Source organism: Carcharhinus amblyrhynchos, unplaced genomic scaffold (assembly GCF_965287045.1).
Source record: "Carcharhinus amblyrhynchos unplaced genomic scaffold, sCarAmb.v2.hapA scaffold_68, whole genome shotgun sequence".
Taxonomy (NCBI): domain Eukaryota; kingdom Metazoa; phylum Chordata; class Chondrichthyes; order Carcharhiniformes; family Carcharhinidae; genus Carcharhinus; species Carcharhinus amblyrhynchos.
This window is the reverse complement of record NW_027649808.1, coordinates 1,017,676-1,032,568: the sequence shown is the minus strand read 5'-3', so window position 1 is coordinate 1,032,568 and position 14,893 is coordinate 1,017,676. Positions and strand designations below refer to the sequence as shown.

Genomic DNA, 14,893 nt, shown 5'->3' with positions numbered 1-14,893 from the left:
AGCTCCTCTTGGCTGTATGAAGGTGTCACCAACTTTAGGATTATATCAGATGTCTGGATACTCGTGAGCAAACTTTACCATGTCCGCATTTAGCAGCTCTGTCTGTAACTGGGAGCCTCTCTCTGCTCCTCTCTTTAACTTCAGGAGCAGTAGCTTGTTCAGATTCAGGTTTTATTGTCACTTTGACTTCTATCTTCCTGACACTCCTCTTTTCCTTCTTGGTTTCTGACGGTGATTTATCTTTTGGGTTCTGCTTTCTGAATCCCTGCATTGTCCTGTCTCTATTGGCAGCCTCTGTGAACACCGTCTTGCTTCTTGGGTTAACTGGTTACAACTGAAACTCAGTGTTTCTATCATTCACTGTGGGTCTCTGAATATAAACAACCATTTTCTTAACCTCTATAACTCTTACAGTATCGTAACCCTTAAATTAAAATGCAGGGACAGTTTAAAGTGAAACCAGGCAGGCAGCTTTGATTAACATGAAGTGAAATTAAAGTTTTGGCCCTTTCTGAGCTCACAAGCACAGAAACACAAATTAAACTTAAACTCAGGGATTATTATCTGATACCCACAAACATAAACTATTTCATAACAGTAAAGCCCAAGATTCTGTATTCTTTATTAACTACCTACACTTACCCTGCTAACAGCAATGATCGATGTACATATACGTCCAGTCCCTCTGATCCTGCAATCCGTTAACAATTCTACCGATTATTTTATATTGCTTCCTCATGTACATGTTTCCTGAAAGTATCACCTCACACGTCTCTGCATTGAACTTAATCTGCCACCGATCTGTACACTCCACCATGGTCTGTTTTTCAGTCCCAAGCTCTCCTCCTCACAGTTTCCAATGCCTCAAAGATTTCTGTGATCAACAAACTTTGAAATTTTCCCCAAGACTGTAAACACCGAGATCACTCATATATATCAGGGAAAAGCAGGAATCCCAATACTGACCGCTAGGATTCTCCACTATAGACACCCTCCAGCCTGGAAAATATCCATTACTCTTTATTCACCCAATTTTGTATCCACATTAATACTTTCCCATTTATTTAATGAGCTTATGTCACAAGTCTGTTGTGTCACTGCATCAGATGATTTTTGAATATCCGTGTACACCACATCAACAGCAGAACCATCATTGACCCTTTCAGTTGCTTCCTCCAATTCACAGCAATATAAAGCCAGTGGCAAACAGCATGTTTTGTTTACCAACCAATGAATTTAGTTTTCCTCTGTGTCACTATTAGATTCACCATTTCCCTTTTGAACTCAGTGTGGGCCGCCTCAGAGTAGTTAAATGATTAACTGACCCTCCGACAATCAGCTAAGTTTAACAGTACTGCTCTAGGCTGGAGCCACAGACTTGACTACATTAGATAGACCCACTCTTTTAGGTTGTGGTTACTGGCTCCTGGCCCTCCCTTCATCCACTCCAACAAACTGAGATAGATGATACAATGTCAATAGTTAAGAGGCGCTAAGAGAGATCCACTCTCACAGCTTTACCATTTAACTCTCCGTAAAATCTACAATTCTCATAAAACCCTGGATTTCTGTAACAGCAGAAATGATTGGAATTTCCGGAAATGTAGCAGGGTCAGTGAGATTCAGGAGGGTAATTCTGATGATCAGGAAATGAGACCAGAATGTGGGACATGTTTAAAATTACTTTCTTGTTCACAGGATATGGGCATCTCCTCCCCCAGGGGCCATTAGCAGTGGGAAATAAATGCTGGTCTCGCCATCGGCACCCATATCTCATGGACAATTAAACAAAATATATATTTTGAGAGATGTAGAAGTGGATTCCCCCAGTAGGCAAACCAGTGAGAGTGAATTGTTCATCATTTTTCAATGCTGACTGTTGCCTTTTCCATTCAACAGAAAGGGTTTGATATGATTTGATTTATTATTGTCACATTTATTAGTGCCCAAGCTTACCGTACAAAGAGAAGGAAAGGAAAGAGTCCAGAATGTAGTGTTACAGTCATAGCTGGGGTGTAGAGAAAGATCAACTTGGGTGAGGTATCGTAACTTAAATCAGTTCACCATTGGTGCTAAGTTTCTGACACAAAAATAGATCCAGCTATTTCTCCTGCTGAATATTAATCTGAATTTAATGTGTTTCTCACTTTCTCCATTTAGTCTGGGTGCCAATGAAGTTGGAGATTCAGGAGTGAAACTATTGTCTGCGGCTCTGAGGAATCCAGAATGTAAAATACAGAAACTGGAGTAAGTATCAGACTGTGTGAGATTGTGTTAATAATCAGTGAATGTCTAACACTGTAAATTATTATCAGTGTCAGTAATAGTGTCATTAATAACCATTCCACATCATTCCTGTCAGTATTTGTGTTAAACATCACGGATTCACTCTGATTCCTGAAATCTTTCTCTCTCTGATGTCCAGTTTGGAGAGTAACAGCCTCAGATATTCTCACCTCTGCTCTCAGTACAAACCAGTCAGTGATGTGTCTGAACCTGAGTTACAATAAACTGCGAGATTCAGGAGTGAAAGATTTAACTAATCATTTATAATTATTCTCAAAACCATTCATGAGAATAAAAAAGATGGACAAAACAATTAAATGTTTATAGAATTACCAGATATGGCTGGTCACATGTTTAATTTAGTTTAATTTGTCATTCAGATTATAGATGTTTGTCTGTCGGCTTCTCAGTTTGATTAAACATAGAAAACTGCTGTATATCGGTAAGGCAGATTACAAACTACATGGAATTCTGATGAGTTTTATCCCGAGGGATCCACTCTCAAATTTATATTAAACGGAGCTTAAGGAGCATCTTAAAAGAGAATGCAGAGATGGGGGTGGGGAGGGTTATGAAGAGAATTCCAGAGCTCACAGTCCAGCAGTTCAAGGCACAGCTCAGCTGGCAATGGCAATAATCACAGTGTAGAATAGTCTGAATCATGTCCCTATTAATAATGGACATTGTTTTTAATAACATAAATAGTGATACTAAATATACCATTGCTATCAGTATTCCTGTTATTAAAAACACTGTCCGCTATTAGTAGATGTATAATAAGCTTAGGAGCAAAGTTGGAGACCCTGAAATAAAAGAGACAAAGGCAGCCTGGATATGAAGTTATCTGAGTGTCGCTGAACAGAGACTGATAGCCAAGTTCCCCACACATGAGGACGGTCTCAACAGGGATCTTGGGTTCATGTCGCACTATCTGTAACCCCCGTGACTTGCCTGGGTTTGCAAAACCTCACTTACTGTACTGTCTGGAGACAATACACATCTCTTTAACCTGTGCTCAATGCTCCTTCCACTCACATTGTCAGCCACTTTAGGACTTGAATAGCAGGTTAGGTGTAAAGATTTGCATTCTGATCAGTAATCTGTAAACTGTGCTGTTATACGCTCTGTCTGAGGCCAGAACTCTCCATTCACCTGACGTACAGGGAAACCTCGAAAGCTTGTGAGTTTACTATCAAATAAATCAGTTGGACTAAAACCTGGTGTTGTCAGACTTCTTACTGTGTTTACCCCAGTCCAACGCCGGCATCTCCACATCCTGACAGGAAGCAGGCAGGAGAGGGGAACTGTACCTTTTCATTTATAGGAAGCTGACTGTGGGCTTTCCCCAGCAACCAGTACTGTGTTACTATGATTCATTTTCTTTACATATATCACCAAATGAGACTTGGGTTTATCTAAAAATGAGATGTGAACCTGGTGAAGCTCCAGCACACAGCCAGCAGACCACAGAGCGGATGTAGCATATGATAGACCGAGCTCCATCACACCAAAACCAATGGATCAGATTAGAGATTTCCTGTCTTACCGTATCCAGTCAGAAATAGAGTTAGACATGCCACAAATGTTGGACGTGCCGTTTACATTAGGCGACCCAGTGGCACAGTGGTTAACGCTGCTGCCTCACAACGCCAGGGACCAGGGTTCAATTCCAGCCTTGGGTGACATCATGTGTAGAGTTTGCACGTACTCCCAGTGTCTGTGCGGGTTTCCTCTGGGTTCTCCAATTTTCTCCCACTGTCCAGAGATCTGCAAGTTCGGTTGATTGGCTATGCTAAGTTGTCCTAAGTGTCTCAGGGTGTGTAGATGAGGGGAATTAATGGGCCATATATGTGGAGTTACAGAGACAGGGTCTGGGTATGATATTCTTTCAAAGAATTGGTGAAGACTCGATGAGCCAAAGGGCCTCCTACACTGTGGGAATTGTATGATTCTATAAACATTCCACAAGAATTCCATCATTACTGATGAGGGAACCCAGAGCATCAGTGCCACCTTCAGCCAGAAGTGCTGAGTAGAATGATTAATCTCAGCCTCCTCCTGAGGTCCCCAGCATTACAGATATCAATTTGATTCACTGTATGTGAGGTAAAGAAATGACTGAAGGCACTGTGTACTGCAAAATCTGTCAGCCTGGCAGTACCCCAGCAATGGTACTGAAGAATTGTGCTCCATAACTAACCATTCCCCGAGCCAAACTGTTCCAGTACAGCTACAACACTGGATCTACCGGACAATGGGGAAAAAAGCAGGACAAATCCAATCTGGTGAATTACTACTCCATCAATCTGCTCTTGATCAACAGAAAATGTGGAATCCTTCCAATGCCTCATGATCATCACTGCAGGAGTTAGAACATAGAACATAGAACATTACAGCGCAGAACAGTCCCTTCGGCCCACGATGTTGTGCCGACCAGTTAAAAAACAATGACCCTCTAACCTAAACCAATCCCTTTTCGTCCATAAACATATCCACGGATCTCTTAAATGCCCCCAAACTAGGCGCATTTACAGCGTTCCTCAGGGTGATGTCCAAAGCCCAACCACCTTCAATTGCTTTATCAATGACCTTCCTTCCATTATAAGGTCAGAGTGAAGATGCTCACTAATGATTGTACAATGCTCAGTGCTGTTCACAATTCCTCAGATACTGAAGCAGTCCATGTCCATAAACAGCAAGACCTGAACAAAACACAAAATGCTGGAAAATCCCAGCATCCTGACAGCTTCTGTGGAGAGAGAACAGCGAACCCTTCGAATCTGGATGACTTTTCAACAGATCTAATGTCTAAAGGTCTGAAGAACATTCAGGCTTAATCTGATAAATGGCAAGTAATGTTTCACTACACAAATGCCAGGGAAGGACCATCTCCAACAGAAGGGAATCTAATCACATTCCCTTTACATTGAGTGACAGCACCATCACTGAATCCTCGACCATCAACATCCTGAGTGGTGGGGGGTGCACTGGGACTATTGAACAGACACTGAACTGTAAACACTGTGGCTCCAAGGGTAGATCACAGCCTGGGAATTCAGAGATGAGGAACTTACCTCCTGTCTCCCAAATTGTTGCCCAAGGCACAAGTCAGCAGTGTGATGGAATCCGCTCATCTTGCTGGATTGATGCAGCTTCAGAAACACTGAAGAAGCTCATCCAGGGAAAAGGAGCCATTGGATCAGCTGGCCATTCACCAAATTAAACATTGACTGTCTCTACCACTGACACACAGTGGCAGGATTTTACCACATACAAGGTGGAATGGAGCAGCTCACCAAGGTTCCTGAGACAGCATCATCCAAACAGGCACTATCCATCACTGAGATGGGCAAGGATATCAGAAGGATGGAACACCAACCAGCTTCAGATTTCTTTCCAAACCACACACCATTCTGAATTGGAATATATTGCTTTTCCATCACTGATGTGGGATCAGAATCCCAGATGTCCCTTCCTAACGGTTTTACAAAGAACAACACAACACGGGAAACAGGCCCTTCGGCCCAACGAGCCCGCACTGCCATCTTAACAATGTATTTTTCCTACACCTCCCTTGACCCGTGTCTATGCTTATGGTACCTCCATTGGAAACCAGATTCAGGGGAGAATAATTTAGGGACAATTTGTTACACCAATCAGCCTAAGAGCACATCTTTGGGGTGTGGGAGGAAACCGGAGCACCCGGAGGAAACCCACGCAGACACGGGGAGAATGCGCAAACTCCCACAGACACCGGCCCAAATCCATGTATCTGCACAGCTAGCAGTGCTAGTCACTGAACTGTCATGGTGCCCATCTGCCGATCCAGTTTGAAGCGTACACAAACGATGTGAAGTACTAGGCCACTCTCGAAACATCCAAGAGCAGCCCACACACGACCCACTGTGTGTATGCCCCTCATTAGACAACAAGGTGGACCAACACACCTGTGGAGTAAAAGAGACAAAACATCAACACGGAGCATTAGATTTCCAGGAACGTCCCGAGTCTCTGATCCTTATTTAAAACTGTCTCCTATAACCCTCCATCCCTGTTTCACTCATGTGCCTATCTAAGTAAACCTTAAACAAGTCCAGCGTGCCTGCCTCCACCACCTTACTTGGTAGTGCATTCCATACCCCCATGACCCTCTGTGTGAAAAACCTCCCTCTAATATCCAAATTATACTTCTCCCCCCTCACCCTAAGCCCATGTCCCCTCGTGATATTTGTCTCCAATCTAGGAAAAAGCCTGCCAGATTTTGTACCAGATGCTGTGCAGAATTTAAGAAGATGGCTCACCACCTCCTTCTCAAGGGCAATTGGGGATGGGCTGTAAGTGTTTGTATTGCCCGTGGCACCATCATCCCCTGAAATCATTAATAAAGACCAGCGCTACCCACTGAAGGGATGGGTAATTGTGCCTGTGTGTAACCCAAACACCGTCACGGAGGAGAGAGAAAACAGCTGCGACAGGACAAATTGTGTGACGATTGCACAGGCCAGAGGAATTCGAAAGATAGATCTGGTGGAACTATTCAATATACCCAGCGAGGGTCTCAATGTCCTGGTGTTGTGCTGTGTTCGATACAACCTGGAGTTAGAGTGGAGAAGCTTTGAACAAAGTGTGATGCAATACAATGTTGACCAGATGCTTCATGATGAGGAACCCCATGGACCACAGGCCAGGGACATGGGATATGTGTCAGGGAGGATGGAGATTCAGTAATACAGACATGTTTTCCATGGACCTTAACTCACACAGCCATTCAGTGTAATAAATCTCCCACCATCTCCAGCACTGTTACTGTTTCTGTGAATGTTTTATAATTTCCCTGGAGCCGTCACTACATGAAACAAAGACATTGGAATTGTATTGAGCTCATTCAGTGCTGTATTTCCCATCTCACATTCCCAGTGAACTATTAAAGACCCAGTAATATGGTGAAGGATTTATTTAGTGGTGTTCCATCTCTGAATTTACTGAAAATACAAACATAACAAAGTGACCGGTAACAACAAAGTATAACCCTGTGAAACCCAAGGAAGCAAACCCACCATGACAACCACCCCCATCCCTGCACTTTCCCCTGAGCTACAGGCAGGATCTTTATCTCTCTCCTCTGGGAATTTCAATGACAGTGGCCTTTGTCCTCGGATTTCCTGAATCCTGGAAGGATCCAGCTGACTGTGAATCCTCTGCACAGATACTGGAGTTGTCTCCGTGATCACAGCTTCATGAGGTGTTTGTGTTCCAGTCGGAGCAGAAGAGGACCCACTGCCCACACCAGGGACATCCTGAGAGGAGCTCCCAAATGCTGCAGGCAGCCGCTCCTCTATCCATTCAGGACAAACTGGACCCTCCCTGTTCAGCTGGGAAGTCCTGACAGTGACTCCAGGCACATTTTCCCATCCCTCCCACAGCCCGTGTCCCACAGAGCTCCTGGAGGTGGTGAGAACATGCAGCTCATGTGTATTTGCTGTGGGTGATAGGCTGGATGTGACTCTCCATGAAGGTCACCAATCTCTCTGTGGAGGATGTTATTTGTGCTCATACCTGAGACATGGTAACACTGCTGGTCTGGATTGACTCCTCCATCCTTTGTGTATGGATACACACAGCCTTTGGAAACTCCACCGGATGTTAAAATACCTTACACTGCAGCTCCAGTATCTGCTGCATTGTTAAAGACTCCAGTCACATTTCACCTTCCACAAGCTGGCTCTGCCCTCTCCCCTCAAGAGTGTGAGTGAACTCAGTTATTGCTGCCTCCATCAGCTGCTCGGGTTTGTGTGTGCTGTCCTGTGCTGCCAGATTGTAACCCCTTTGCTACTCGTGTGAGACAGTATCTGCTCTGGCGGATGTTATGGGGAATAATGTAACAGAGCACCCTCTGAGGACCCCTCCTCTTCCAAGGTAGACACTTGTCTCCCGCTCACCACAGCTGTTGATTTGTGAGAGAGTGAAGATTGTTAGAGGGTAATGCACATTCCAACATGTCCTGGAGACTGTTCCTAACCCAGAGCTCCATCTGACCAATGGTGAACACACAAACACCAGGTTTTGGACTCAGCAGCAGAGCCTCTCCTGTGCCCATCACTCACTCACTCACTCTCTCTGGATCCACAACCCATCTCACCATCAGTGATTCCCCACCCAGTCTCCAGGTCTCCCAGCTCCAGCACTTCATCTTCCATTGGCATAAGGATAACACAATCCAGACACTCTCACTCTTGGCTCCTTCTCTGACGCTCTGTGCCCTCTTCTACAAGCACATAAATTTCCATTGTTACTCACCCATCAAAGACACACACAAGCCTATGGTGCTGCCAGACTGCCCATCATGGGCCCACCAGGATGGTCACTCAGTGTGGGCAGTACAGCAGTCATCTCTGACTGACCGGAACCCTTCACTGAGAGGCTGACATGTTCCTGAAGATTGATGCTGCTGTTTGGACATTGCCAGTGTCTGGGTGGAGATGTTCTTTCCACAATTTCTCTTCCATCCTTATTCACATATCAGCCTGTAAGTTTAACGCTCACCTTGTCAGAACATATCAGGTTATTGATCCTTTTGCCTCACTGCAGCCACGTGCTGCCTGCTCTGGCCCTCGGCAGTTTCTATCCAGACTTGCTTGGGTTGATGTGACAGGTCTCCTCCTCCAGTCCTGAGGGAACAGAACCTCCCTCCAAACCGATATAGCCTTGAGAATTTCCAGGGAAGTGTCAGTGAATTGGGTTTAATCTGCCTTCTGCCATTTCAGTCCTTTGTTCATTAACCAGGGCTCCCTCACTGCTCCCTTCAGAGCCTTTAAAAGTGCTGCTGGCTGCCTTTAGATCTGGTGCCAGCTTTGCCTGAATGGGATCTTCCCCTGCAGCCAGTGGTTAAGCTCTGGAATACACAGGGTTTTGGGGGAAGGTGGGGGAATGACACTTAGTGAGTTGCTCATTCGGAGAGTCAGTACAGACACAATGGGCCGAATGGCCTCCTTCTGCTCTGTAACAATTCTGTGACTCTGCCTGTGCTGCCTGAGTGGTCGGATTCCCCTAACCTGTCAGATATTAATGTGTCCGTTCTGGTTCTGTGTGGAGTTGGTTAGTTCAGTTGGTTTGGTGTCTGGAGTGTGATGTGGAATGATGCTAATGTTGAGGGTTTGGTCCTCGTATCGGCTGTGGGGTTCATGGAGTCCCAACTCCTCGCATTGCCCCACGTTTACTAAGTTTTATCCCTGAAGCTCCATGTGACAAATTGTCTCTCTCTCTATTGGAGAGAAATATTAATATTTCATTGAGGACTGTGGATACGAACACTGTCCACTCAGGTTCGTTCTTACTCACATCTGAACATCACACCCCAGGCATCTTTCTCCACACCCATTTCAACATCCTGATCTTCACGTCGGGGGGGGGCTACTCCTCTTACCGGTCTAAGGCTGGGTCTGTAAAGACAAATGCCTCCTTGTCCGTATATGTTCAGTTCAGACCTCTTACACACTCTCACACTCTTTCATCACAGATGAACATCTACTGCACCTACTGTACTTTGACCCATTCTTTTAAGTTTGGTGATCTATTCCGGGGCTCTGGTCATTCCAGAGTTTAACCACTGTCTGCAGGGGAAGATCCCATTCAGGCAAAGCTGGCACCAGATTTAAAGGCAGCCAGCAGCACTTTTAAAGGCTCTGAAGGGAGCAGTGAGGGAGCCCTGGTTAATGAACAAAGGCAGAAGGCAGATTAAACCCAATTCACTGACACTTCCCTGGAAATTCTCAAGGCTATATCGGTTTGGAGGGAGGTTCTGTTCCCTCAGGACTGGAGGGGGAGACCTGTCACCCTGAAGCTCCATGTAACAAATTGTCTGTCTCTATTGGAGAGAAATATTAATATTTCATTGGGGACTGTGGCTACTAACACTGTCCACACGGCAACATCACCAACTCACAGCTGAAATATCGATACATTTCCAACCATTATCTTCACAGAATTGTTACGGTTCACAATGAGGCCATTTGGCCCATCGTGTCTGTACTAGCTCACCAAATTAGCATTAGGAATGTGTGTCATTCTCCAGCCTTTTTCTCGTATCCTCGCTCATTGTTTATATTCAAATAATCATCTAATTCCTTTCTGACTGTTTCGATACAGCCTAACTCCACCACACTTCCCGACTGTAATTCCAGACCCGAACCACTGGCAGTGTGAAAAAGGTTTCTCTCTCATCATCTTCAACCCCACCACACACTCCATTCCTGAGCCACTGACCATCCCATGTCCCTCCCTGTGACTCAGGGTAAGGACATGGGAATCCTGAGCTCTTCCCTTTCACCATCATCCTTTTTATCATTTAATCACTCCGACACTTCCATTTTATTCTTTCCTTGTCACCCGCCCATCCCCAGCTCCCTGTCACTTCAAACAATTTAATTCACTGCTACTTCCAAGTTCTAATTTTAACTAATTAAACTGAAACTAGATTTGTTTCTTCACAGATATTGCCTGACCTGATGAGAGTTTCCAACATATTGATTCATATTTCAGATTTACAGCATTAATATAATTTTGCCTTCTGTATGAACTGAAGTTGTGTTTCTTGAATGTCCCGCACTGTACATTATTATTGTTAATGATCTTATTCTTAAAAACACTGTGGATTTACCCTGATTCCTGTTATTTTTCTCTCTCTGATCTCCAGTCTCTGGGATAATGATCTCACCGATTCTTGTGCCGAGGACCTGGCCTCTGCTCTCAGTACAAACCGCTCACTGATATATCTGAACCTGGGTAACAATAAACTGGGAGATTCAGGAGTGAAACGGCTGTCTGTGGCTCTGAGGAATCTGGACTGTAAAATACAGACACTGGGGTAAGTAGCAGACTGTGTGAGATTGTGTTTATAATAACTGAATATTCAACAATATAATTTCACCACTGGTATTTGTATAAAAACACTGCCCGTTACTATTGGTGTCAGTTATGAATAAGGAAAATTGCTTTTCCTCTGACTCCTGTTGCTTCTCTCTCTGATCCCTGAGCAATGGGATGTCAGTCCCACAGATCCTTATGTTGAGGGTGTGGGGGAATAATGTTATGGTTCACCCTCTGAGGTTCTCTCCTCCTCCTCAGATGTGTACAGCTCTCCCCGGACACAGCATCCATTGATTTGTGAAAGGAGGGGAGAGTGAGTAGATGGCAGTAAATGGAGGACAGGACATGGTGGTGGAGACTCGCTGTTAGTAACAGATGTCAGTACAGTAGCGAGAGGTGAACTTAGTCCCAATGATCAAGATACAGAATCAGTTTGGGGAGAGATAAGAATTAACAAAGTTAAAAGGTCACTTGTGGGAATCATTTATAGACCCCTAACAATATTCAGAATCTCTGACACAGTTTACAGGAAAAATAATGGGGTCTTGTAAAAACAAACTGCAATAATCACGGCGATTTTAATCTCCATATACAAAGAAGAACAAAGAGCCACACAACACAGTAACAGGCCCTTCGGCCCAGCAAGCCTGACTCCTAATCCTTATTCAGACCCAGTACTTACTGCCCATACGTGGTTTCTATTCCTCTGTCTCCTGTTCCTGTGTCTATAAAGATGTGTGTTGAACATTGGTAACATGTCTGCTTCCACCACCTCCATTGGCAGTACATTCCACACCCCACCCTCTGTGAAAACTTTCCCCACACATCTCCCCTAAACTTTACCCCTCTCACCATCATCCTGTGCCCTCTTGTAGCTGACCATCCCACCCTGGAGAAAAGTCTCTGACTGTCCACCATGTCGATGCCTCTCATAATTGTGTAACCTCCATCAGGTCACCCCTCAGCCTCCCTTTTTGTACTGAAAACAATCCGTGTTTATACAATCTCTCCTCATAACAACCCTCCTTGGCCAGGCAACGATCTGGTGAACCTTCTTTACACCCTCTCCAAAGCATCCACATCCTTCTGGTAGTGAGGTGAGCAGAACAGCAAGCAATATTCACATGTGGCCAATTAAAGTTTCATACAGCTGTAAACATAACTTGCTAACTTTTATACTCGATGCCCCAGTCAATGCTGTCTGCCTTCTTCACCACCTCATCCACCTGTGTTACCATTTTAGGGATCTGTAGACTTGTACACACAGATCCCTCTGTAGGTCAATGTTCCTATGGGTTCTTCCATTTACTGTATAAACCGCTCAGATTGTCAAAAGTTGAAAAGATTAGTTCACAGAATGTATTCAAGTAATTTCCTGGAGAAGTACGTTCCAGTGTCAATCACAAAACAAGCTGTTTTAGACATGGTGATGTGTAAATGTGTGGCCTTTCCAACAAAAATAGATTCCTTTCATTTGAGAAACAGCAGCAGAAGTGTTCCAGCCATTACTAATTCAAGGATTGTATTAGATTAAACAAAGATATGGCACCAGTTTTAGCACTGCTGCCTCACAGCGTCAGGGACCCAGATTCATTCCAGTCTGGGCGACTGTCTGTGGAGTTTGCACATTCTCCCCGTGTCTGTGTGGGTTTCCTCCGGCTGCTCCTGTTCCCTCCCACAGTCCAAAAAATGTGCAGGTTAGGTGGATTGGCTGTGCTAAATTGCCCATTAGTGTCCAAGATGTGTAGGTTAGGAGGATTAGCAACATATGCGGAGTTACAGGAAACCGGGCAGCTGCAGATCTATTAGTCTGATAGTGAGAGTATGGAAGATCCTATAATAATCTATAATAAAGAAAGTGAGAACAGAACACTTCGAAATTAATGGCAGGATTAGACAGGACCAACATGGATTTATGAAAGGCTGGCACGGTGACACAGTGGTTAGCATTGTTGTATCACAGCCACGGGCCCGGGTTCAATTCCAGCCTTGGGTGACTGTGTGGAGTTTCTACATTCTCCCCATGTCAGTGTGTGTTTCCTCTGGGTGCTCCGGTTTCCTCCCACACTCCAAAGATATGCATGGGAGATGGATTCACCATGATAAAATTGTCTTTAGTTTCCCAAGATGTGTAGATGAGGTGGATTTGCCCTTGTAAATTTGTGAGGTTATGGGGAGCGGACCTTGGTAAGATACTCCGTCAGAGTGTCTCGATAGGTGGAATGACGACCTCCCACACGAGGGATTCTGTAGTTGCATGGTTCACTCACAAGAGGTTATTAAAGAAAATTGGAGCATATGGGATTGGGAGCAATATACCAGCATGGATTGAGAACTGGTTAGTGGACAGAAACAAGGAGTTGGAATAAATAGGTTATTTTTGGGTTATGATGTGGAGATGCCGGCGTTGGACTGGGACAAACACAGTAAGAAGTGTCACAACACCAGGTTAAAGTCCAGCAGGTTTATTTGGTAGCAAGTTAGTGGCGTTTGCTTCCTAATAAACCTGATGGACTTTAACCTGGTGCTGTGAGAGAATTACCTGTTTTTGGATTGACGACCTCGAACTAGTGGAGTACGGCAGCTATTCAGAATCTATATCAATGATATGGATGTGGGGATCAAATGTAATATTTCCAAATTTGCGAATAATAGAAAACCATGTGGAAATCTGAATTGTGAGAAGGACGCAGTGATGTTTGAAGGGGAAGTGGAGAGGCTCAGGGAGTGGACAGATGTTTGCCAGCTGGACTACAAGGTGGAAAAATGTGAGGTTATCTAATTGTGTAGGAAAAACAGACATTAAGACATCTCCAAATATATTTTGATGTCCTTGTTCATGAGACACTGAAAGCGAAGATGAGAGCAATTAAGATAACAAATGGTATGTTAGTCATTATTCTAAGAGGATTTGAGTTGAGGAAAAAGATGTCTTCCTGTAATTATCTGCAGCCTTGCTGAGACCAACCTGGAGTATTGTGGACAGTTTTGGTCTCCTGATCGAAGCAAAGTTGTACTTGGCATGTAAAGAAGGTTCATTAAAATAGGTCCAGGGACAGATGGGTTGTCCTCTGAGGAACAAAAACACTTTATTCTCAGACCTTTAGAAGAATGATAGCTGAACTTATTCAAACCTACACTATTTTACGGACTTCAATAGGCCAGATGCAGAAAGGATGTTTCCCCTTGCTGGAGGGTCTGAAACCTGGGACACAGTCTGAGAATAAGGGGCAGTTATTTAGGCTGAGATGAGGGGTATTTGTTTCCCATTAGAATGCTGGTGAATCAAGGAATGCAGGGATAATGTTGGAAATGGTGTTGAAGCAGAGGATCAGCCATGGTCACATTGAATGATGAAGTGGATTTGAAGGACAGAATGGATGATTCCTGCTCCTGTTTCTTAATGTTCTTATTGCAATAGGAATGGAAGATAAGAGTAAGAAGGTTTTGCTGCAGTATTACACATCCTTCATTAGAACACAACTGGAGTAATATGTATAGTGTTGAGCTACTTACGTAAAAAAGGATAGAATTGTACTAGAACCAGTTCAGAGAAAGTTCACACGGCTGATTCCTGGGATGGAGAGGTTTATTTTATGAGGAAAATTTGAGCAGATTGGAGCAAAATCTGTGAAAGCTCAGAAGATTAAAAGGTGATCGTATTGAGGGGATGAGGCAGAGGAGTTGCTGAGAGGCTGTTTCTTCTCGTCCAGGACAAGGGGACAGTCTTTAAAATGTAATT

General features: G+C 44.2%; 1 protein-coding gene across 1 annotated transcript in view; it reads left to right on the top strand.

Moving 5' to 3' along the window:
- LOC145337728 (NACHT, LRR and PYD domains-containing protein 3-like) overlaps positions 1 to 14,893 on the top strand; it is a 57,695-nt gene that overhangs the window by 18,994 nt on the left and 23,808 nt on the right. The window contains exons 6-7 of the mRNA XM_080182567.1: positions 2,161 to 2,247; positions 10,979 to 11,149. Coding sequence (XP_080038693.1) covers positions 2,161 to 2,247; positions 10,979 to 11,149 — 258 coding nt within the window. The remainder of the gene's footprint in view (positions 1 to 2,160; positions 2,248 to 10,978; positions 11,150 to 14,893) is intronic.